General features: G+C 37.3%; 1 protein-coding gene across 1 annotated transcript in view; it reads right to left on the bottom strand.

Moving 5' to 3' along the window:
* Positions 1-1,553: 1,553 nt before the first annotated feature.
* Positions 1,554-23,937, bottom strand: part of Ssadh (succinic semialdehyde dehydrogenase) — a 28,467-nt gene continuing 6,083 nt past the window's right edge. The window contains exons 3-9 of the mRNA XM_071582552.1: positions 18,474-18,644; positions 13,251-13,334; positions 11,061-11,301; positions 9,045-9,208; positions 8,806-8,964; positions 5,342-5,514; positions 1,554-3,294 (exon numbers count right to left, since the gene is read on the bottom strand). Coding sequence (XP_071438653.1) covers positions 3,030-3,294; positions 5,342-5,514; positions 8,806-8,964; positions 9,045-9,208; positions 11,061-11,301; positions 13,251-13,334; positions 18,474-18,644 — 1,257 coding nt within the window. The 3' untranslated portion in view covers positions 1,554-3,029. The remainder of the gene's footprint in view (positions 3,295-5,341; positions 5,515-8,805; positions 8,965-9,044; positions 9,209-11,060; positions 11,302-13,250; positions 13,335-18,473; positions 18,645-23,937) is intronic.

Below are 23,937 nucleotides of genomic sequence, written 5' to 3'. Positions count from 1 at the left end.
TGCAGTCAGTTTGTTTTTCCTGGCTGCATGATTCATTTAGCTTCCCAAGGAAAATGTGTTAGTACTAGTTTTAGGAGAGGCAGCCACCAGCAGAGGTCATTTTCACCATTAGGGATGGATGGGAAAGGAGGAAGGGTGCAGAGAAACCAGCATTAGCCTAATCTTCAAAAAGGCACCAAGGAGTCTGCATTTTTAATGTCCCATTCAAGGCACGGTGTACTCACTTAAAGCGCTCTCGACAAAGTATCTTAAGTGGAGATCGGGATACCACTGAAAAGGATCTCCCACCTCCAGGCGTAGAAAATTCATATTATACCAGATATTTTCAGTTAGCATGTTAATGCTAACAATTAATACCAACCACTGGGTGGGAAGTCATTACATTAGCCAAGGCACCATCCCTATCACCAGGAAAATTTGTTCTGGTATTCACTCTACGATAGTTCTGTGTTCTTGTGAAATTTTTATTCCACCTCGATAAAATGGCTGAAAAGCAGAAAAAATGTGATTTCCAATGCTAAACAACAGGAATTAATAACACAGCATGAAAACGGAGTTTCCATAAACGTCCGTTTATATCACCATCATATTTTCTGCATATTACAATTATCCATGTTTTTCGATTATCTGTGCTTCATCATGCATCCATTAGCCTGGATAATCAAGAGTTTATTATAAAGCAAATACTCTTTCATTATTGATCATACCTCAGTAGTCAAGTCAACTTTGAATACTTAATTACTAATTTATATTCAAACAAATTTTGATGTTAATTCACAAATTGTGAAACATTCTAATTTTTACAAAAAAGTGTTCAACTGCTTCACTGAGATGAGATGTAAAATACCGTTCCTGAAAATGCCATCATGGATTTTCAATGTCTCCCCATGTTTTTTTCACATGAATGAAATTAGAAGTGATGGACAAACATACATATGACAGATGATACGACATTTCCAGAAGAAAGAATACGTACTTGCACGCTGACTTCATGAATCCATAAGCAGCATATAATTCATTATTTGAATATTGAAAAAAACAGTCTTACTCCAGTCATTAGTATGGGTTTATTAGTGAACTTAAAGTCACTTTTAATGCGTGTTGATCACACGTCATCAACAATGAAAAAAGACGGCTAAAATGATTCAAGACTGAAGGTATTCTTTCAGAATTGGTGGAAATTATCAAAACCCATGCTCCTCAGAGCTTCCACAGTCATTGCTGAGGAAGCTGTAAGTTTCATGTGTGTGTACGTCAACTAAATGAATAACTATTAACACATATTTCCTCTGATTTGACGAAGAGGTTACAAGAGAAACATTTCCTTACCTTGCTCAATACTGTGCACCCACACAACCAAGTCTCACAATAAGTAATTCAGCCATTAACACTAGGCAATGTAATTATTAGCCAGGGGTTACCACAAAATATTTATGTTTCAGTTCATGTTTTCATCATGATGGGAGAATTTCCTCATAAAATTACTCCAAATTTTTTGCCTTTTCCACCAATCTATTGAATAATCACCATAAATGCTAATAACTGTGGGCATATACTAAAAATCAAAAATTTATTGTCACATTTTTATTCAACAGACAATGTCATTGGCAGTAATTCACTGGAACAGTACAAATTCAAACACACAACTTCTGAGAAGTACTAATAATTGTAGGATATAAAGAAAAATAGCACATATTGTTACAAATATACATAAAAATTACGACAATAAATACAAGGTCTACATGGTTTCAACAAAAGTTATCACGAGTAACACCATTCTATCTGGGGGGGGGGGGGGGGAAGGCCATGAGGTTGCGCAGAACATGCACCAGTTATAGGTGCAATATCAGTCAAAGCATAACTGATACTCCATTGACTCTATTTAATGCTACTCAATGGACATGGAAGACATATTGGAAGACATATCGGAAGACAATTATATCACGCATTGGAAACATCTCTGGGCCATGACTCATCCTCTCCCTCCTCCATGAAATAACCTTGGCCTTAAGAAGATTACTTAATGAGCTGAAATTGGGCGTACTGCTCCATGGAGCAACATTAAATTAGCCTTTTAAACATAAATAACTTCCTGATATTTCAATCAAATAATCCACTGCATATTTCTAACTTATGATAAAAAGCTAAAAAAAAGCGATATAACACAATAAAAATTAACTAAACAGCTCCGAACCATGCCGTTTGTGTTCCAAAGATGTTATTCCTCTTTTGGAAATATTAAATGAAATGGATATTGAAGGTTAATTATATAAATGCTGACCCAGTACATAACAGTCAATGTATTAACAAATAATAGGGGCAAATTGGGGATATATATTAATCAATGACATCCAATAATATAGCAATGTCCATAGTCAACATGGATACTGAATGAAATACCTCTCTTGATATAAGTAATCCTTAACAGTCAAATTTCAACCAAGGAGAAACATTATATTGACTTCAAAACTGTTGATACAACATCATAATTATATGTCCATTGCTTTAAAGCAAAAACTCTTGGTGCTTCATATAAAGTGTGTTAAGTGAGTTTAGCACTGCAAATGATATACTATGAAATAACTATGCCAAAAATAAGATAGTCATTTCTTCAACAACTTAGAAAGAAGAAAACTGAGCACAAGGATGTTCAAGGCACAACATACCATCTCATTCTTTGGTCATGGTCTTCAAACGGTGCGAATACACCCAAATGGAGCTAATGCAATTCTTAATACATTTTAGAGAAACTCGACGTCTTGAAAGAACTTGAGAATAAATATATACAAACTACACCATGGCATTATTAGACTTCATTTTTCTTTTATTGATTTCCTGTTTTCTATGGTTTTGTAAAATTTCTTTTTAGACACTTATGCAACAATACTTCAATTCTGATGTGTCCACAACATCAATGTTTCTGACAAGTGAAATATATATTTCTTTGGTCAGCTCAATTGTTTCATTAATATAAAGCATAATGAAATACTTAGCGGTAATGGCACAAAATGAAACATCACAATACATTCCTATAAATTTCCAAAGCATAGATACTTAATGTAAGTGTATTCCTCCATGCCATAGTGAGAGCCTTCACGACCCAGGCCAGACTCCTTGATTCCTCCAAAGGCAGCCTCTGCAGTGGATATGATCCCTTCATTGATGCCAGCCATCCCAACTTCCAGCTTCTTCGCAACTCTCCAAATCTGAGCTATGTCATTGCTGTAAAAATAGCCTGCTAAGCCTCTCTTTGTATTGTTAGCCAAGCGCAAGGCTTCTTCCTCAGTCTTAAACCTAGAACAGAAAACAAAAAGTTGTTTTACAGCTGGATAATCCATCACCCATACACCCACGTGCATATGCACCATCTCAAGCATTTATGAGTTTGAAAAGAAATCTTTCGCTCTTTTCCAACAAGTGCCAAAAGAGAAGGAATACAATACTCTAAATTAGCTCTATCATTGCCCCATATAATCTTCTATTTACTTTCTTTTATTTAATATCTAATACAAGAGAGAGTCGAGTGTATTCCACACTTTAAGGATGATAAAAAAGGCTATATTAAGGCAGCATAAAAAATATTACATACGAATTTAAGGTTATGTGAATCTGACACCTAATGCCCTTTCTTCGACACTGTTTATGTCAAAGATAACAACTCTGATCGCAGTATAATTATTTGCTTGAGTGATGAAATTCCATATTTTGTCCCTCACTCATCAACTGACTACATTTATCCCTACATTTAATTATGTCAAATACAGGACATGGGTGGGTCTCAGTGGTCCAGGGGGTAGAGCATTGGACTGCTGACCGGAGGGGCCAGGGTTCGATTCCCGGGCAAGGCACTCTGGGCACCTGCAGCTCCACCCAAGCTATGTGATTTTTCGGGAACCAGATCTTCCTGGGAAACCATAACTGGCACAGGGAAAGGAACTGCCCCCCTACCCTGATGTGTGAATTTCACATGCCGTCAGGCTTAGTACTGGGTGAACTCTACCATCACCTACCAAACCGACCTCCGGGTTCATTACTGTGTTTATGGTTTTTTTTATAGGACATGGGTGATAACATGAGAAAACATTCTTTACCCAGCAAGGAAAATTGATTTAAATGTTTCACATGAAATTTCTTCGTATCATAATACAATTTTCTTTATGCAGCATTATAATTTTCTCCAAATTCTTCAGCTGATGCAACATCTTCAACTGACGCATATTAATGAACATTTTGATGCCATGATATCTGGCTTGACAATTCAGAGTTGGTGTGGAAGTGTTGGGATGGCAGGGGTTCCAAGAGAGATTTGGTCGATTCCAAGAAACTGTGGGAGATGCTGAACCAGTAACTTATCTGACCAAGTCATCTGCTAATATGCATTTCAATGCAACAAGTAGAGAGTGTAAAAATCATTCGCCTTGACCAGTATATTAGTGGATGACTCAATTAAAAAAGTTACTGTTGCGACATCTCCTGCCGTTTCTTGGAATTTGTCATCGTTGTGGAAAGGTTAAACAACCCCAGTGTTTAAAGTTGCCTTAACCTCACGGACAATGGCACTACCGTCACAGGCATTGGTAGTCGCAGACGACTACCAATGCCTGCGACATTGTACGTGTGGTATTTCGTCACATCATCTTGTTACTCTAAAGCCCCAAATATTTTGGAGGGTAAGAGGACGCCTCGATAGCTTAGCTGGCAAAAAAACTCTGCCTGACTCGAGAGATCTGGGTTCGAATCCTAGTCAAGGCAAATGATTTTTACGCTCTGAAATTGTTGCATTGAGAGACTTACTTGTTTGGAGAATGTTTGACATGTTGATAGGATGTTTAAATGCAGTGGTGGAATACTAAATGTTCTTCAGTTACATTTCATCTTAAGTCCAACAATAAACTTGGCATTGCTTCATATATTTTCCATTTGTTTTTGGAACCACACAGGATTTGCACCCAAAGCAGGACTGAGTGTCTCGTTTACCAAAGAAAAACTAGATGTGACTTTTTTTGCCAACATGTACACCAAATGCAATGTCATTTATAATCAATTCCAGTGACCAGTGCACTCATTATGGGCACACTGGGGTTTCAATGCTGTGAGGACTGATGTGGATGGTCACTCGCACCAAATGAAAAAGGAGAGTTTGCACTTATTTGTGTTTCATCATTACCAATGGATAATCAAGAGTTTACCATACATTTATAGTCGAATACAAATTGAAATTCAGTATTTTTTTCCGGTCCAGTGACATCAACAACACCAGGTTCCTCATTTCCAGTTTATATATTCAAGTTTACATATCTCCACTAAATGCTTTACATAACCTCAGTAAACATTTACTCACTTGATTAAAACTGCAATTGGTCCAAATATTTCTTCGTTATAGCACAGCATTCTAGGGTCAACGTCAACAATCAGGGTTGGCTCAAAAAATCTATCCCCTATTGAGGAAGCCGTTTTCCCTCCAACAAGAACCCGGGCACCTTTCTTCACCGCATCTTGAACAATGTTATCCACCTAATGAGAAGACACGAGGAGAGTGAATACTTTTTATAAACAAAGTCTCAACCAAGCTCAACCGACTCAACTTTCAACAAAAATTTCCCTCACATATAAATTATTCTTAGATATTAAATAAATCCTGCAACTAACTACTGTCTCATAAATATTTCCTCGCATTTTGCACACTGGAAGGGAAATAACAGAAATGGCTTCAGTCATACAACTCATCAAATTTTCACTGAAAGGATATAATAGAAGCATTTGGCTGGATGAGCTCTTTTAATGCCAGGATTAAATGATTCCCAGAAAACACATGCCGAGTGTTTCCCATCCCATCAATCTACTTTGAAGCTATTGCATGCAAGATTATCAAACTGATTTGAAAATCTATTGTGACTACCACATTGTGTGATTTCATTTAGGCTAATGGCAGCATGGGAGGAGGAGTTGAAGGGAATGTTAGGAAGATGGAGAGGAGAGGGGGAGGATGAATTTAATTAAAATTAATACTTATTCTTTCCTATGGACTTAGCATAAAACTGAAGGCACAAGATAGGTCATGAAATATATATATGCACAGAAGTCACCAGGAATGCATGAACTCAGTAATTGAATGAAAGCGCTTGTGTACCCTGAAGCCAGAAAAAGCCCTCTTAAAATATGTTAAAGATCTAATTTTCCATGCTCAGTTTTGCAAGTTCATTATATTGTCACAGGCACACAGCTTTAAAATTTACTGGACACATTTTGAGTCTATTACATTTAACTTTTAGACCATCCCTGGTCCTTGTATTATGCTTCTGGATTGTATTATATTTTTAGAACACCAACATATTACCGTAAACAAATAAAACAACATTGAAAATGTAAACACAAGAGTTTAGTCGTGAGATTCAGCTTTCTGAAAAGTGGCTTTCAGTGAAACTTGTGACGTATATTTAATACTGATTGCACAGTATCAATTTATATTCTCAAAATAAAACATTAAATCTAGGAACGAGCCACAGAGAGGAGTACACATAACGAGGAAATTGAAAAATAAGAGTAAAATATGCACGAGAATTGGATAAACAATAATTATAAATATGATTGATTAGTTAATAATTAGTCAAGATACAATGGAACTCATCACAGAGAAAAGACAATACAAACATGAAGGTAAAATAAATAAATATTTAAAATAGGAGTACCAGGAGGGGGTCAATTAAATTCCGTTTGAGTATAATAATTATTATTATTATTAATACAACAGTTACTAATTGACAATTTGATCGGGTGGCAATATGTGGCAAAGAAGATGTGTTACAAATATTACAGGAAATAAAAAATATGCACTAGGACATAAACAACATAGTCCCCAAAAAATGCATCCATTTTTTCTAAGCCTGGTCATAAACATTCAAACGTTATGTAGGAAGGTCTCTAGGACACCAGGGATAATTTTTCCAACAAGCCTCAATTTGACAAAATTTTCACTGGCCCCTTCAAATGCATGAATGCAAGGTTTTACTGCAATTATGTTAACAGATAATCCTTGTAAAAAATCATATTTTTTCCACTTTTTTCATTATCTATTAACCTATATGTCTACAGTAAACTCATTTTCATGCTTAGTTTAGACAGTGTTTTAAAATGTTTCATTTTATCAATGAATATTAGTTAAATTAACTTATTGCCTATTATGATACTAAAATTATCCTTTCTTTTATGAGTCCAGCAAGTATAATCACACCAGGTATGTTAAGAGCATCCCTGTAAGAGTTCATTCTGTGTAACCATTGCCATTCAATGAGACTTAAGGCTTCAACTGCTAATCCTTCAGGTTGTGAGCAATGCAACATAACTCTCAATATTTCATCCCTTTCCATAAGCGATCAAGTTTCACCTCTCTTAAAACATCTCCCGTATTAACTGGATTTATGATCTTCAAAAACCTCTCTATTATTCCCTCCAGTGTGCTCCAGCATTTTTTACAGTCCAAAATAACTTCTAGTTCCATCTTTTCACTCCTTGCCATTTCTTGCTGCAAATCTCCCAATTTCCTGGCCAACTTTTCTCAGGATTCGGGAATGGGAAAGCAAGAAAAATTTCCGAGAATGGCAGGAAGGAATTCCCGCCCATAAACCCTACTCAGGATATAACCAACATCACAAAGACTAGATTTTATAATGTTTCTTGCTAAACTGATGATTAACTTTATCCTCTGTTCAAGGCCAAAACTCAGTTTTATGGCCGCCAGTTAAGTTCAAAACCAAAAGTTAAACAGCTCAATAACTGACAAACGGTCTTCCTATAGTTAGAATGTTCACATTTACCGATGAGCAATCTTATTTGTTCATACAATCAGACTCGTCACTTATCTTCAAGTAAAGCTAATGTTCACATTAAAAAACGATGGAGTTCAACGAGACAATATATAACCCAGCCAGAGAGTGCACACTCACCACCAACCGCCAGCAATCCAGATCATTGGCAGCAACGGTGTATGGGTGGGTCATCCCTCGGCACCCCCCACCACTCACCCATTCCATGCCAGCTTCCCATTAAGAGGAGCTATTTAATTTGCCACACACGGCTTATCTTTGACATCCATTCATGGACACAGGCAAATGGTGGCCATCTGCACATGAAGCCATTACCAGGCACATTTCCAAACAACTATGATTTGTAATGATTATCGCAGCATATATAATCTCACCAAGCAAAAAATCCAAAGCTCTAACCCCCAGTCTACTCATGAATTCTTATTAATATTTTTCAGTTCAAGAGATTCGACACAATTTTAGTTTTAGCCATGCGTGCGTTGAAATAGGAGGGGGATAATCGATTAATCATGTAATGTAGAAGAAATGAGAGGACTGCGACTGCAAAATTTCAGATCAAAAGGGATAGCAATTACACAATTTTCCTCATTTTGCGATTTACATATTGTATTACTAGCCAAAGCTCTTAGGGGGAAGCGACTGATAGCTGAAGTGATTTACGCCATGACAGAATTAGGCGGGTGGTTCAGTAGAGGAAGGGTTTTATGGGAAATGGGGAAAGAATATTAAAGAGAAACCCTGTGGCCCGAATTAGCGTAACCTTCACAGTAAGCACCAAGTGATCCACAGTTTTACATCTCATTTGATGGCTGGCACTCCACTTGAAGTGCTCTACACATTAGCCCACAACTAAGGATCAGTACCAACATTTTTGTAAGATACGACAACAATTTACAGGTGTACTCTCAAATTAATTATTGGTTCAAATGAGAAGAACTGCATGACGTTGCTTTATTGGTGTGAATGAATCATAATTCCTTACTTTGTGTACTTGTGCATCATTGATCAGAGGTCCCAAAGTTGAAACGCCATCGGATCCCATTCCAAGAATCAGCTGACTTTTCATTTCTTCCTTAAACTTGGCAACAAATTCATCAAAAACCTCATCTTGCACAAAGAAACGATTAGCACTCACACATGTCTGCAAAATAGAAAATAGTTATGAACATTTTTTGATAATGCATTATTTCTACAGTCATTTCCCATTAAATATTAACATACCTGCCCACAGTTTCGGAACTTGGATGCAATAGCTCCTTGGACAGCTTTGCCCACATCGGCACTTTTGAAAACAATAAAGGGAGCATTACCCCCCAGCTCCAGTGACAACCTCTTGACGCCCTTGGAGCACATCTTATAGAGAAGTTTCCCCACATCTGTGGACCCTATAAGATGCCACAAATATCAATTATAATTTCATAGTCTCACAAGCACTTGACACAAAATGGAGAATAGAGAAAAATTTGTTATAATGAGGAGAGAACAATGCTCCATCATTATTTTCGTCTTCATCAAGATTGTCACCGACATGTTATTCTAAATTATTGTTCCGGAAGAAAACTTACATTTTTCAAAGAGGCCAGAATGTATTGTCACTCATCTCAACTGTTTCCTTATCTATTTTATGGCCTTCCAGAAAAATCACAGATAAGATGTTCTCTTTTTAATTCAAAGAAGCTTAGAATGGACTTATTTATATCCAACAAGTGGAAACAGTTTTCTGAGGAAACGCAAAGTCTTTGATTTTTTTCTTTGAGTTACATTCATACTATGTTTTAAGTTGTGTTTTCTTTTGGTACCATACTTTTTACGTCAATTTTATCCGGTGCCCTTATAATCAATGCCAGAATAATTCAAAATAATCAGGTATGTCCTTCAGATGTTACAAAATGGCAGAGAGAGAACATGCCATCTACACCAATTGTTCAATAAGTCCTTAGGAAAAAATAGAAAAACAAACCATTTTGGATCTTTTTTTCCCAACATAATCTTACTATAGCTTGATACACTTTTCCCAGCATTTCTCCAACTTTTTTTAAGCCATCCAAGAAGTAGGACTTGGGAAAGTCCTCAAAACTGCATTTATATAGGCAATGATCTCTTTGTTTGACACGATTCATTTTCCACCGAGCCATTTTTTCAAATTTAGAAAAAAAAGTAAGTCACTGGGAGCTACATCTGCTGAATGCAGTGGACGTTGTAATTTTCACACTTTAATTCCAAAATTTTTGCTCCTGAAACTGCACAGGTGCAGATTTTTTTTGCCAAATGAGATGTTTTTCTCTCTAGATTTCTTTGCTCAACCAGTGCAATAAGAATGCATTATACCCTCCATTTATCATTTGCCCTTTTAGCAAATGTTGATGATTCCACGTGCATCCCAAAAAACTGTGGCCATCACCTCATCATCCCATATCACAGTCTTCACCTTCTACGGAACCTGATCGCCTTTAGAAATCCACCGTTTTGACTGTTCCTTTGTCTCTGGAGTGTAGCATGTTATGTATCCATATTTTGTTCACAGTTATGTGTCAATGCAAAAACTCAAAAGAACTACAACAGAAAAGCACCAAACCATCCTCAGAACTGACCACACCATTACATTTATTCTCCACTAAGAGCAACTGCCACACCTTGCTAAGATTTGTTCACACCCAATTTTTCGTGTAAAATTGAAACCTCTGTACCTTGTGATATGCTGGTGGCCTCAACTATTTCACAAGCTTTGATTCATCTATCACTCAAAATTCAATGTTTTCTGGCTTGACTTTGTGGAAGTTAATGCTCATTAAATGAAGAACACAATGTATTTTTTCTTCATGGAAAGACCCTACCCTACCCCTCCCCCCCTCCCACTGTGAACCCCACTAATCGCCTTTCCTGATGCTCAACATCCCTCTCCTCCTTCCCCCTCTCTCACCCACCCCTTCCCACACAAGAACGGTATTTAAATGGACTGCAACTTGACTAATTTGTACCTAATGATGATCTCCAAGCATTGAAATCGGTAGTACCAAAATAAAGAGCAGTGGAAAAATACATTGGTTACTTCTTCAATGATCACTCAAAACCATATCATGGATATTTTCAATCATTTCACATGAGGTCACTTTCACAGGATATGCCAAATGTTGTTCATCCTTTGTGGATATACATTAACTCATTAACCCAATTGTAAACAATCAAAATCACAGGAGCAGATGTGCCATGAACTTCGGTAGAGGCAACAGGGCCTACCAGTGAAGGAGATCCCAGCAACCAGTGGGCTTTCACAAAGGCTCTTCCCAACCTGAGGGGCATTCTCCCTGGCGGAGGTGACCACATTGAAGACCCCGGCTGGAATGCCAGAGTCTTGGGCGAGAGCAGCCAGGGCCAGAGCTGTTAGAGGAGTGTCCTCTGCAGGCTTCACCACGCACGTGCATCCTGCAGCTAACGCCGCTCCGGCTTTCCTCGTAATCATTGCAATTGGAAAATTCCACTGGAACATAAAAAAAGACTACCATTTAGAAATCATGCAACATTAAAAGGTCTACTTCTGAACAATTCTGGAACTCTATGGAGAACCTTGAATTCTATGTGGACATTGAAAGGGGCACGTAACATGTGTGCAAATGTGGGTGCATGAGTATATATTTATTCAAAAACAGACGCATATATATGAGGTCTATCCTATAAATACGCAAATTGATGTAATCTGGTGGTCATGACGCAGACTATACACCCCGTCCACTAGTGGCGTTTGTCGCCTGAGACCCAGTGAGCCGTCTGTGTTTGGCGGATCGTCGAGCTGTGCGTATTGTGCCAGTTATGTTAGTTTCTGTTGTCCTTGTTTTTACTGTTTGCCGAAATTAGAAATTGACGAAATCACAGAGCAACGAAACAACATCAAGCTTTTGGTTAAGTGCGGCAAAAGTTATCAAGAAATAACTGAAATGTTGACAGCTGTTTACAGTGATAATGCTCTCAAGAAAACATCCATTTTCAAGTGGATTAAATCAAACCAAAAAATCGAGAAAGAGCCAATCGAAGTAATGCTCCTGGTTTTCTTTGATGTCGAAGGTGTTATTCATCATGAATTTCTTCAGAAGGACAAACACATTGAGCACATTGTGCTTGGCATACAAAGGACTTGAGCTAGGAATAAAAGTAGACGGCAAAGGGATTACTTCAGATAGGTTTGCAGATGATCAAGCAATAGTGAGTAAGACAGCCTAGGGATTGCGTTTATTATTGAGTAAATTAAGACAGTGCAAAAGGTATGAGATGAACAATGAAATGCACAGACTTCGTAAACCACCCTCACTTTGGGGTAGAAGAAGGAAGCGAGTTCGGCTTTTACATTAAGGCAGATGGGCATGAAGGCAGAAAGAATTTAAATAGAACAGACAAAGGATATCATGTAGGGTAAGCAGGACAAAGCTGACACAAAATTTAATATTAGTACTTATTACATTTAAAACAAAACCTTAATAGGTTGATTACTTATAATGATGACAACCATAAGAGAAAAGAGAGAAAGTACCATTCAAAAATAAATAAAAAATATCCCTTCACCAAGGCACAGGGTATGACCAACTCTGCAAAATCTTGTACTCAATATTACAATCCAACTACAGTAGAAATAGTGGTGAAATATTTTCCTTGCATTTCACAATCAACTGTCTACCGCACACTTTCTTTAAAATTATATCAATAGTAAAAACTACTCAAGTTCATATTTTACAAAACAGAATATCCATGAATTAATGCTTCATTTTTATGAGGCAGGCTTTGGTCTCCCACAATACATCTACATCAATACCCTGCAAGCCACCAAAAAGGTGTGTGGTAGGGGGTGCAGCACCAGGAGGAAAGGGTAAGGGATGAGGGGGTTAGGGTTTTTCAAATGGATGGGGAAAGGTAAGGGGAACCTGCAAAAAAAATATATATATAAATATAATCGTATAACCCTGCGCAGTCGCTACCTTGTAGGTTAATACTTATTATGTCGAGCCGGCTCCTGGGGGATTTCGATTACAAGAATTCTGGTCTCTTATTGCTCTCGGAAAAAATGACCATTTAAATCTGTCTGTGCTGCAGTCAATCTCTCTAATCTTACATTCGTGATCCCTCCGCCCGTAATACGTTGGGGTTCGTATTATGTTCTTGATGTCATCGGAAAAGGACAATAGTGGCATACTCATGTATTTGCTGTGCAGATCACTCATTTCATGTTTGTGGCCACTAAATTCAAAAACATCTCCCCAAGCTTTTACTATCTGAGAAGTCTGCAATTGAAACCTCTTTCGTGAACAAGTTCACCGTTTTTCCTGAACATTCTGTGAAAGAATGCAGATTCTTAATGGTTAGTAGAGGCATGACTCGAATCTCTCACAAGTTAATGGCTTGATAAATTTAAATGCAAAGAATATTTAAATGAATACTCACAGGCGTTATTAAAGCTGTCACACCAATAGGCCTTTTGATGAAAATCATTTCTTTGCTCTTCACAGGACTTGCAATTACTTCACCCTGAAAAATTACATGTTTTCAATGCACTTATAAATAGAATGCAAATTACCATCGAATAATAACACAGAGGTAACAAATGCTTAAAATCAAAGAAATTCATGACAAAGCCTCAACAAAGTATTTTTAACCATAAAACCAAACAAAATACTCAACCCAGAGGCTGGTTAATAGTCAAGGGTAGAGCTCACTCTGATTTTTTTGTAAGATGGTTGATATTACTGATGTGATGGCTAATAGGTCTTGCAAAATGGGTTATAAACCGAGGGCAGTTAAAAAATTTCTTGTAATGGAATATAAATAAACGACTTATCTCCATGAAACTTTTTTATTTTTCAATGTAGTCTCCCTGTACACTAATGCACTTGGTCCATCAAAGTTCCAATGTCTTGATCCCATCCCAAAAATTAGATTCATTCAGGCCTGGAAAATACCTTTGGCTGTTAGTTCTTTGTTTGGAGAGAATCTCTGTCCATCGAGGAAAATTTTGAGCTATGGGAAAGATGGAAATCTTATGGAGCGAAATCAGGCAAATAAGGTGGGTGTGGCAACAATTCATATCTTAGTTCACATATTTTTGCCATAGCAACATCACTTGTGCGTGGGGATGCATTGTCTCGATGAACAATGACCATCTTCCTTGCCAAACCTGGCCTTTTTTCATATATTATTTGCTGCAGTTGGTCCAAGAGGTTAGTGTAATGTTGTCCAGTAATTGTTTGACCAGTGGGAAGATAATCTATCGGCAGAATTCCTTTCGTATTCCAGAAAACTTAAGCCATCACCTTTCCAGGCAAATGCATTGCCTTTGTTTTCTTTATTGGGGGTGAATCAACATGTTTCCACTGCTTTGACTGCTGTTTTGTCTCTGGGGTAGAGTAGTGGACCCAAAGTTTCATCTGTGATTACAAACAGGAGCAGAAAACCTTTTTGGTTGCTCTTAAAATGGGTCAAACATTGTTCCGAAATTTCAATTCTGATGCGTTTGTGATCCTGCATCAAGAATCGTGGCACACATCTAGAAGATAATTGTTTCAGATCCAATTCCAGTTAAAAGGTGATATGCCCATTCACATGACATCCCCACAGCTTCAGCGATTTCTTGCACTTTCAGTCGTAGGTCCTCCATGACCATTTTAACCACTTTTGCAAAACTTTATGGGGTACTGTCACATTTTGGCCGCCCACTACACCGATCATTATCCCAGCTGTCCCGACCAAACTTAAACTCATTTGTCAACTCGGCAACAGTTGAATATGAAGGAGCTGAGTCCTCCAGAGTGTTCTGAAATTCAACATGAATTTCCTTTACTTTCATACCTTTCTTTATGAAGTATTAATTCCCCACTTCAATCTCAATTTTCTATCTTCACAAATCACTACATGGGAGCAACATCAGATGGCCTTCCACACCACAGATCTCTTCCCAGAGCATTGATGCATTATGCCTTTACTTGTAAAGGATTACCTATTACTACACCAGAAAGTTGTTGCACCAGTGCTGACATCTGGTGGTGATTCCAATGAACCTTTCAAACTACCCTCATACAAAGGAGGCATTTATTTCCTCTGCTTTTCGATGTAAATATTTAATTCTTAAGGTTTGCCTGTTACTGAAAAAAGTTTAAAACCATCTGTGAGTTGCCAGGATTTGTTAGGATTTTTCGTGTCACAAAGACAGTGGCCAGCAAATTGCCAAATTGGCAGAAGCTATATCATTTATAAAGGACAAACTATGTGAGATCATTAAATCTACTTCATCATGGACTGATTCTGTCAAACCTTCTAATCTGGGGAAACTGGAGCTCACTTCCTACATCATATTATCATCATTTATTATTATAAAAAGAAACATGACTTCCACTTCTTTCCAATCAATATGCAAAAGACTGCCATAAGAACCGAAGATATATGATACATTTTAATGAACTTCCTCATTCTGCAAAATATGAGATCAGTATCACATCCCTGAAATGCAGCTTGAATAAATTCTAATGGCAAATTGTACTATTTTGTTAGGGAGTATCTGAAAGACACGACATTGCAGTGAATATTGTATGTTTTATGAATTGTTCATGTGCATACGTATCTACATATTTTATTTTTTGAATTATACTATTCTTTATTTAAATGTCAACATGATAAGTCAATCTTATTATTATTTTCCCTTGCACAGCCATAAAACATCAATACTTCCTCTCCTTAGTTTGCTGCTGCTGTCGATTCAACTACGAAGGGATTTCATTTGATGAGCAGAGGTCCTGCCACCCCTGCTACCAAGTACAACAGGTGCAGTCCTATTCTCATATGTGTGTTCATCATAATTTAGAGGAATAAATAATTGCCATTCACAATAGTGATTTTAACATGACACCATCACTTTAAGATGCAACAACACTGTGGTCAGATGCCTTAGCCACTTCACTCACCAAGGAACATACATTGCATGGACTACCTTTATTCAAGCTCTGACCCATTTATGAGAGTCATCTGAAAAGTTCTCGACCTGTTAATGAAAATGACGATTTATGTCTTCAAAAAAGTTTTATTTTTCAACAAAATAAACCTTCACTATTTATACATTTCATTTGGCAATGTTCCAGTGCCTTTATCTCATCTCCGTGGAGCACCTCTACAAGTGCCGTAAAGTGCCCATCTACAGCCGCAATCACTTCTTGATTGGACGGAAAACGTTGACCAGCGAGGAAAGTTTCGAGCTGTTGGAAGAGAAGGAAAGTCTGAGGGAGCCAAAACTGGGAAATGGGGTGGACATTCCGGCTCATTTCATTGCACAAATCCATCAATTTTCCCATCACCAAGGCTCTTTTTTTTTTGCATTGTCCTGATGAAAAACAGTTCTCTCTTCTGCAAGCTGGATCTGCTTTTACAAATTTTTACAACCAGTTTTGTTAGAAGGTTAGACTAATACTCCACAGTTATTGTTTCCTCTTTTTCCAGATAGTTGAAGAACGGAATTCCTTTCACATCCCAAAAACCCACAGCCAGAGCCTTTCCTGCCAATGACGCCTTCTTTGGAGCTGAAGAACCGGCCCATATCCACCGCATGGATTGCTTCAATTCTGATGTGCAATGAGGAATTCATGTTTCATCAACTGTCACACATTGCTACAGAAAATCACTCTTTACTTTTGGTAAAGCTCACCCAGCAGTTTGGAAAAAGCTGTCCAAATGTGTATTTGATCCAAAGTGAGCATGTGCAGCACCTATCTTGCACAAAGCTTTGCCATGTGCAATTCCTCCTGCAAAATGTAACCAATGCATTCCTACAGTATTAGCAATTCACGCACTTTTGAATGCAGATCTTCCAATACCATATCATGCACTAATTCCTTGATTTTTGATGTGGTTGGACTATTCGGATGTCCTTCACGTGGATCATCATGGAGGCTTTCGTGGCCACATGTAAACTCGGCCGCCCATTTCTTCACGGTATATATTGAAGGAGAAGAATCCCCATACAATTCACAATCCTCAAATGAATTTTTTGCAGCATTAAGCCTTCTCTTATGAACAGTTTCATCACTGCATGATACTTGATTTTTTCCAACAACACATGATTCAAATATCTGGCTACAGCAAACTGGAATGGCTTGAAATGTCACACCGCATCTCCTCACAGTTGCGCCAACATGAGAGAAAAAAAATCATGCTATACGGGATGCCATCTATGGGCTAGACTGAAAACCTTCAGACCACCCTTATATATATTAAGTCCATTTTAGACATTTTTAGGTAAGAAAGTGATATTAGAGGGACAATTCACTTGAAAGGGCATTATAATTGTCTGCCAACTCAACTTTCCCAGGTAAAATACGGGATCTCCTCACCCTCAAATAAAGCTATCGGTCCCAACAACATGAGATTGCCATAATTCATTTTTTTAAGTTTACCACCACCCGCCTACTTAGTCCTACTACAAGAATCTTAAACATCTTTATGTGCAGGTACCTTTCTAATTCAACAGGAAATGACAAATGCTCTGTCTATGTTATAATCTAGATCTAAAATGCTACTGATAAATATAAAGCTATCTATTCACATTGCTGCCCCGCAAACCTTGAGATGATTTCTGCATTTGCAATGTTTCAATCTAATTTTTCCGATACCGAGAAAAATAATGATCCCAAGGTAAAAATGTTTAAAAGGAAATTACCACAGTTTTATCAAAATGCTGCAAAAAACAGTGTAACTTAATGTTGAGATATCCCTTATCCAAAAGAATGCGCTCATAAAAAGAGGTATTTGTTTACTTTATACGGCCAACATTATGAAATTTCGGTCACGAAGAATATACCTTATATACACTTGGAGACCATATGTATAATGCTCTTAAATTAGAACAAAGGATTTTATGCAGTTACAGTTGGAATTTACACTAGAATGAATTTTGTGAAGCTCTCAAAACATCTGAATCAGTGTATGTTCATTGCTGAAAATGGCTTCTACATAGTTCAGGATGGTTAGAAAAAATTAATTTTGACATATTAGCATATTTTGCCACTTCTATGCCAACGTCAGGAAATTAAAAAATGTTAAATCTAAAATTTTATAAAATATTTCCTTTTTTTCATGTGGAATAACCCATATTCTGTAGTTATCTTATTTGATTTGAGCATTATCTGATGACATGTAAGCTATTGAAACATCACCAATCAACACACAATATAAACACACAGCCAGTACATCAATATTATCACAATATACAAATAATATCATAATATTATTTGTATATTGTGATAATATTTGTAAATGTAATAATATCATAATATATTATTAAACTGACATACACTTTCAATATTACATATTATTATTACACTGACATAAAAATAGAGCAAAATTTTTACAATCAATGCTGTACAAAAAACCAAATATTAATCATCCCTGCTAAAGAATTTCATTTAATTAAAAATGTGTCCTGCATGTGTCCATTAACTGAAATACGTATCCAAGTGTAGGCTCGAAATATTTACAATGAGGAAATTGTGCTTTGATTGGAAGTGACATGTATCAGGAGGGCATGCCTACTGTCAAATATGAGGATATCAATGACCTCCGCTGCAACCATTACATCTATCATCAGAAGGCTATAGATATACTTCATTACACTGATGCATAACTTACATGCACCCTTCTGGCTTCTTCGGCAAACCATTCAATGAATGAATTGCCATACGCAACTTCTCCAGCTGCCTCTTTTAGAGGTTTCCCCGATTCTGCAGTAATGATTTCAGAAAGTTCTTCCTTGTTTTTCTCCAGCAGATCAAACCACTTTTTCAGGTAATGTGATCTTTCCTGTGAAACAAAGAGAAATACATGAGTTGTGAAAATATGAAGTGAAAAGATGGATGAGTACATTTACATGGATTGACTGTAACACAACCAGGGTCTGAAACTAGCCACTTATCAAATCACAGGCCAGAACCACTTGTAAATTTCTACATCTGTTTCTCCGCATAAGGTCTGCGTGTATGGTGCGTGTTTGCACCTATAAGAGGTGGGGGAGGAGGAGAGGCCTTTACCGAGTAGTGAAAGCCCACTCTAGCTCACAGATATTAACAAAATGTTCAATACTTTGTTTTCAACTTAGGGTGTGGGAGGGTTGGGTCACTGCATCTTTAGGTTAACCTCTGGGGAAAATGGGCGTTTTGCACCTTGGAGGGATGGGGTATGCTGTAAACGGTAGCAATATCTGGTTTTGAACGAAACAAGGGTCAGGGTTTGGGTGGGTGTTGTTTCGGAGGCCAGGAGAGTCCCATTCAGAGGAAAGACTGGGAAAGAGTGGAGGGTATTTCGGAAGGCCGTCACATCTTAGAATTGGGTTTCTAAGTGTCAAGGAAAGTTTTTGGTAGCAGTAGTAATTTTAGGGGAGGCGACCGACAGCTAAGGTCATTTGCGCAATAACGGATGGATGGGAAAGGAAGGGTGGGGAGAAACCCAGCATCAGCATTGGCCTACTCTTGTCGAAAGGCACCAAGGCGCTAAGGGGTCTGCAGATCAACCTCTCATTCGATGGATGTCGTACTCACTCAAAGTGCTCTCCACAAAGCACCTCAAGTAGGGATCGGGATACCACTGAAAAAAATCTGCCACCTCTGGGATTCAAACCCGGGCTCTGGGTGGGAAGCCAGTACGTTAGCCACCGCACCATCCTGATCCCCAAGTTTTGGTTAAGTGATGGAATTGAAAGAGGGGTTGAATTGGATACAATTTTGACTAGGGATAACAGGCATATTCGACTTTGACTAAGGAGAAAGAGGTAGTGGGTTAGGACATCAGACATGAGATTGCATGATCGTTGGAGTAAGAGCAGGTGAAGGCTAAGTGGGATACCACAACTGGGATTTTGATTAAAAGACCATTGGGTATGATGCCTAGGGATAAGCATGAGGTGAGAAACTCAGAATAGCTAACATATAGGGCTACTTCATGTACATGCATGAGGAATTGGCAAAGCCAAAGTTATATGGGTGTAACTTCAACCTATCAGCATATGCTTACTTCTCACAAAAATAGTTTTTGATATTTTTCCTACATCAGGCATAGAAAATGGTCGCTTTTAATACAATTTCCATAATATCACTAAGTTGAGTCAATAGTTAACAGCCACTTCAATATTCATTGAAAGTACTTCCTAAAAAATATTCTCAAATAAATTGAAAATGCATAGTGCGTTTAGTTGTATCTCGCATGTGTTGCTGCTGTGAAACTTATTTGTATTAGCTAATGGGGATTTTGCCTCTCTGATTATACACACATGCATAGTATTTCTCCTGGCAGATAAACTCAACTGTTAAACCTTGTTAAGAAGATGCCAGGATCACCTACAGCTGAAGAAGTATTTCAGAAAAGCCATGTGTGGTTCGAAAAGTTTAAGAGAAGAAGCAGCATCCACGGCATTGTGAAGCAGAAGAGTCAAGGTGAAGCTCCGACTCTAAAAGGCAGAAGAGAACCTCATCGGAGACTTCAAGAAGCTCATAGATTCCTACGGTAACCTGCCACAACAGGTTTTTAATTGTGAGAACCAGGTCTCTTCTGGAAGAAGATGCCGAAGCGAACCTATTATGTGCACGTTAAAACCCAAGAGAATGTACTGCCCAGCCAAATGCCAATGAAGGTCATCTCACACTGCTACTCTGTGCCAATACAAGCAGTAATTTTAAAAATTAATCCTCCACTTGTTTACCATTCAGAAATTCCATGAGGTTCCAAGAATGTACTCCCAAACAGCAGGCTTAATGTGATGTGGAGTTCATGGGAAACTAGCATCGTACCATGCATTCGAAGACTCTCCCTAATAATAAAGTGGCTATGTGCATTGGAAAATTTACTTCATAATAATGCCAAGTTATATTTTCACAAAATTTTGAAGGATGTGCAAAAAAAAGTTATTCGTCAACTTTCTAGTACAAAATGATAATGAATGTATCATAAATAATGAACTTATAATTCCGATTATTTTTTGTTTTCAAAAATTGAGTTCGAATTCCAGGTTGTTTCATCCCATGAGAGAAGAAAAGATCAAGATGATTCACATTCCTAAGTATAATAAATGGACTTTGAATAATAATGCATGTACATTTTGAATAAACCCTACACATAACATATTTTTTCAACATGGAACGCCCTATCATATTTTACACTAATTTACATGGGAAAAATTGTTTCACCAAACGAATGTTTCATTTTAACAGAAAGATCCCAGAACACATTTTGCTTGCAGTAAGAGGTGCCCACTATACGCTTGAACCATTTTTTCCATTTATTTTCATCTCACAATCATAAATTTTCATAGGAGTTCAAATATTTCAACTTTTGCCCAAAAGGTGAACAAAATACTTTATTCTTATAACTCTATTTGATATTTTTTGTACTGTTAGTCTCCATAATTTGATAGTCTGCATGTAAATCAAAAATAGTTTCCCAACTTTGTCGCATGTGTTACATAGTGGCTTGCATTGCAAAGCTGAAACATTAATACTTGATAGCTTGCTCATTCTGAACCTTGCAGACTTACTGGACTTACTCAAAGCATTGGGCGTCCTTATCAACACAGATATAAGTGAATACCTTAGTACGACTACTTATTTATTTCTCATTCAGGGACAATATGTTTTATTCGACAAAGTTCCTGCAAAATTGTGCTCGCAAAATGCTACTTTTTTTGGTCAATAATGCCCAAGAAAATCACAGAGGAAAGGGTTTGCTTTTAGAAAGTCTCATTTTCACTAGACTGCTGCAAAGTTTCAGCTATATTCATCACGTGAATTCATTTTCATAGTCCATTGAAGCAACAAGCTTTTGTTTGTTTAGAAAAATGGAAAGAAATATTTTATGCAGTGATTAAACACTTCCATTTAAAATGTTTTCCACCGAAAGAGAACAAAGCCAAAATGGATGAAGTTCACGGCACATCTGCTCCAGTGTTTCAGACTGCTTACATTTGGGCAAATGAGTTTGAACGTGGCTGTGAATCTACAAATGATGTTATTTCGGATGTCAGCAACGAACGGACGAAGGACGAACAACAAGTTGTTTAGGAAGTCCAGTAGAAGTGACTTCCTCTTGAATAATTGATATCATACGATGGATTTGAGTGGTTGATGGATCTAAGTTCATGAAATAGTTGAGGCCACATGCATATCATAAGGTACAGAGGTTTCAATTTTTCACAATAAATTGGGTGTGAATGAATTCTCGGTAGGATGGGTACAGCGTTTGCTTTCAGTGGAGGATAAATGCAATAGTGTGGTCATTCTGAGGCTGGTTGGGTGCTTTTCTATTGTGATTCTGACAAGTTTTTGTGACTATTTGTAACTATGGATGAAACATGGATACACTACTAATTCCAGAAACGAAGGACCAGTCGAAACAATGGGTTTCTAAAGGTGACCTGGCTCTGAAGAAGGTGGAAACGGTGGAATTGACTGACATTGCGATGGCCACAGTTTTCTAGGACACACTCAGAATCATTTAGATCGATTGCTTTAAAAAAGTATAAATGGTCAAAAAAATAATGGTACAAATACTAAATTAATCTGGAGTGACTAAAAGTTTAACCCGAGTTAAGGCTGACACCACATTAAGAACATTATTTTATTTTTAAATATATGCTACTGAACCAATGAAATTCAGTGGGCCCTATTTGCATTTGAAGTTGGCTATAATGATCAATTTGAAGAAATATGAGTATGATGGTAGAAGTTCAGTGTCTTTTGTTTGCCATGCCAAGCATGTATGATTTTCTTTCAAAATTTTGTAGGATTTATGCTCGGTTAATCCAAATTTACTCTGTTGCATTCTTCATGAAGTTTATGCCATAAAATGCTCTCATGTCAGGAAAGAGAAAAAGTTTTCCTTTCTCCATTGTTGCCTTGAATTCCCTTTAGTGGTGAATTGATTTCCTCATGGCAAGGGGCGAGTCCACCAAAATAGTTTCCCTACATAGGATATTTCTCCTTTAAATTGTGAAATGTTTTTGAAGCTACACGCAAAAATAAATCCAACCTTATCATGAAACAAGCACCCTTAAACAATATTTTATCCCCTTCAGAGGACCCTAGTAAAGAATTCCAGATGTGATGGATGTACCCCTAATTACATATTTGATTTAGGACCCACATGAAATTCATGCTTTATTGCCAAAAATACGCTCAATTTGAGTTAATTGTTTGGTGATCCTGTTTTTTTTCGCATTGTCATGCCTACCATTAAATGCCGCTAAATCATTTTTTCATAAAGTCATTTGATTTTATCACGATTTTAAAGGCTTAAGATATTTATTATCGTTTGCATTTTGTTTGGAAAGTGGGCATTTAAACGATATTGAAATACTGTCCCTCTTTTGGTACAATAATTAGAAAGCCATCAATTGTGTTCCTTTCCTGATTATGAATGCTTAAAAATAGTGAGGATTGTAGGAAGTAGTGAAGATATACTAATTTCTTAACTCAGTTGCAGTTTCTGATACCAAATAAATGTAGCTGGTTCAAAACCCTAAATTCTGGCATTTGATTGCCTGGTACATCGATGCTAATCAGCCAAGCAATGGGACTATTCCATCCCTACCTACCAAGTAAGGGAGGGAATGGAAGTAAAAGGCACAGTACTCACACCAATCCTATACACTAGATTTTTCTGGAGAAAAATTCAGGGCAGACATAAGGTCACTCTTCTCAGATTTTTAATTAATCTGAACGTGTTCATTTAAATTTCTCTATACCAGGTAGCTGCTGCCAAATGCACAGAATCAATTCTATGATTCACAGGATATTACCACATACTTGGTTTTCTGAGGGTGAAAATTAATATTACGCCCATACGCGGTAGGGGTTGTTCAATAAAGAGTGATCAAAATTTTTTTTTCACTTAATTTATTATACAAATATTTAATTTCATGTATGTTGATAGCTACAAGTGCAATTCATGAGTGGAACAAGTTTCATTGATTTGCCAGTGTTTTGCCACCAGCATTTGTTGTAAGTTGAAACATGTTCAGTTGGCCTATGACCACTTCTCAAGATGAGAAATACTTTGCAAAAGGTTTTTCTTCAGTTTGGAGGTCAGGGAAAAGCTAGATGTGGATTGG

Source organism: Hetaerina americana, unplaced genomic scaffold, assembly GCF_022747635.1.
Source record: "Hetaerina americana unplaced genomic scaffold, ioHetAmer1.1.p SCAF_119, whole genome shotgun sequence".
Taxonomy (NCBI): Eukaryota; Metazoa; Arthropoda; class Insecta; order Odonata; family Calopterygidae; genus Hetaerina; species Hetaerina americana.
This window is presented reverse-complemented; position numbering and strand designations above follow the sequence as displayed.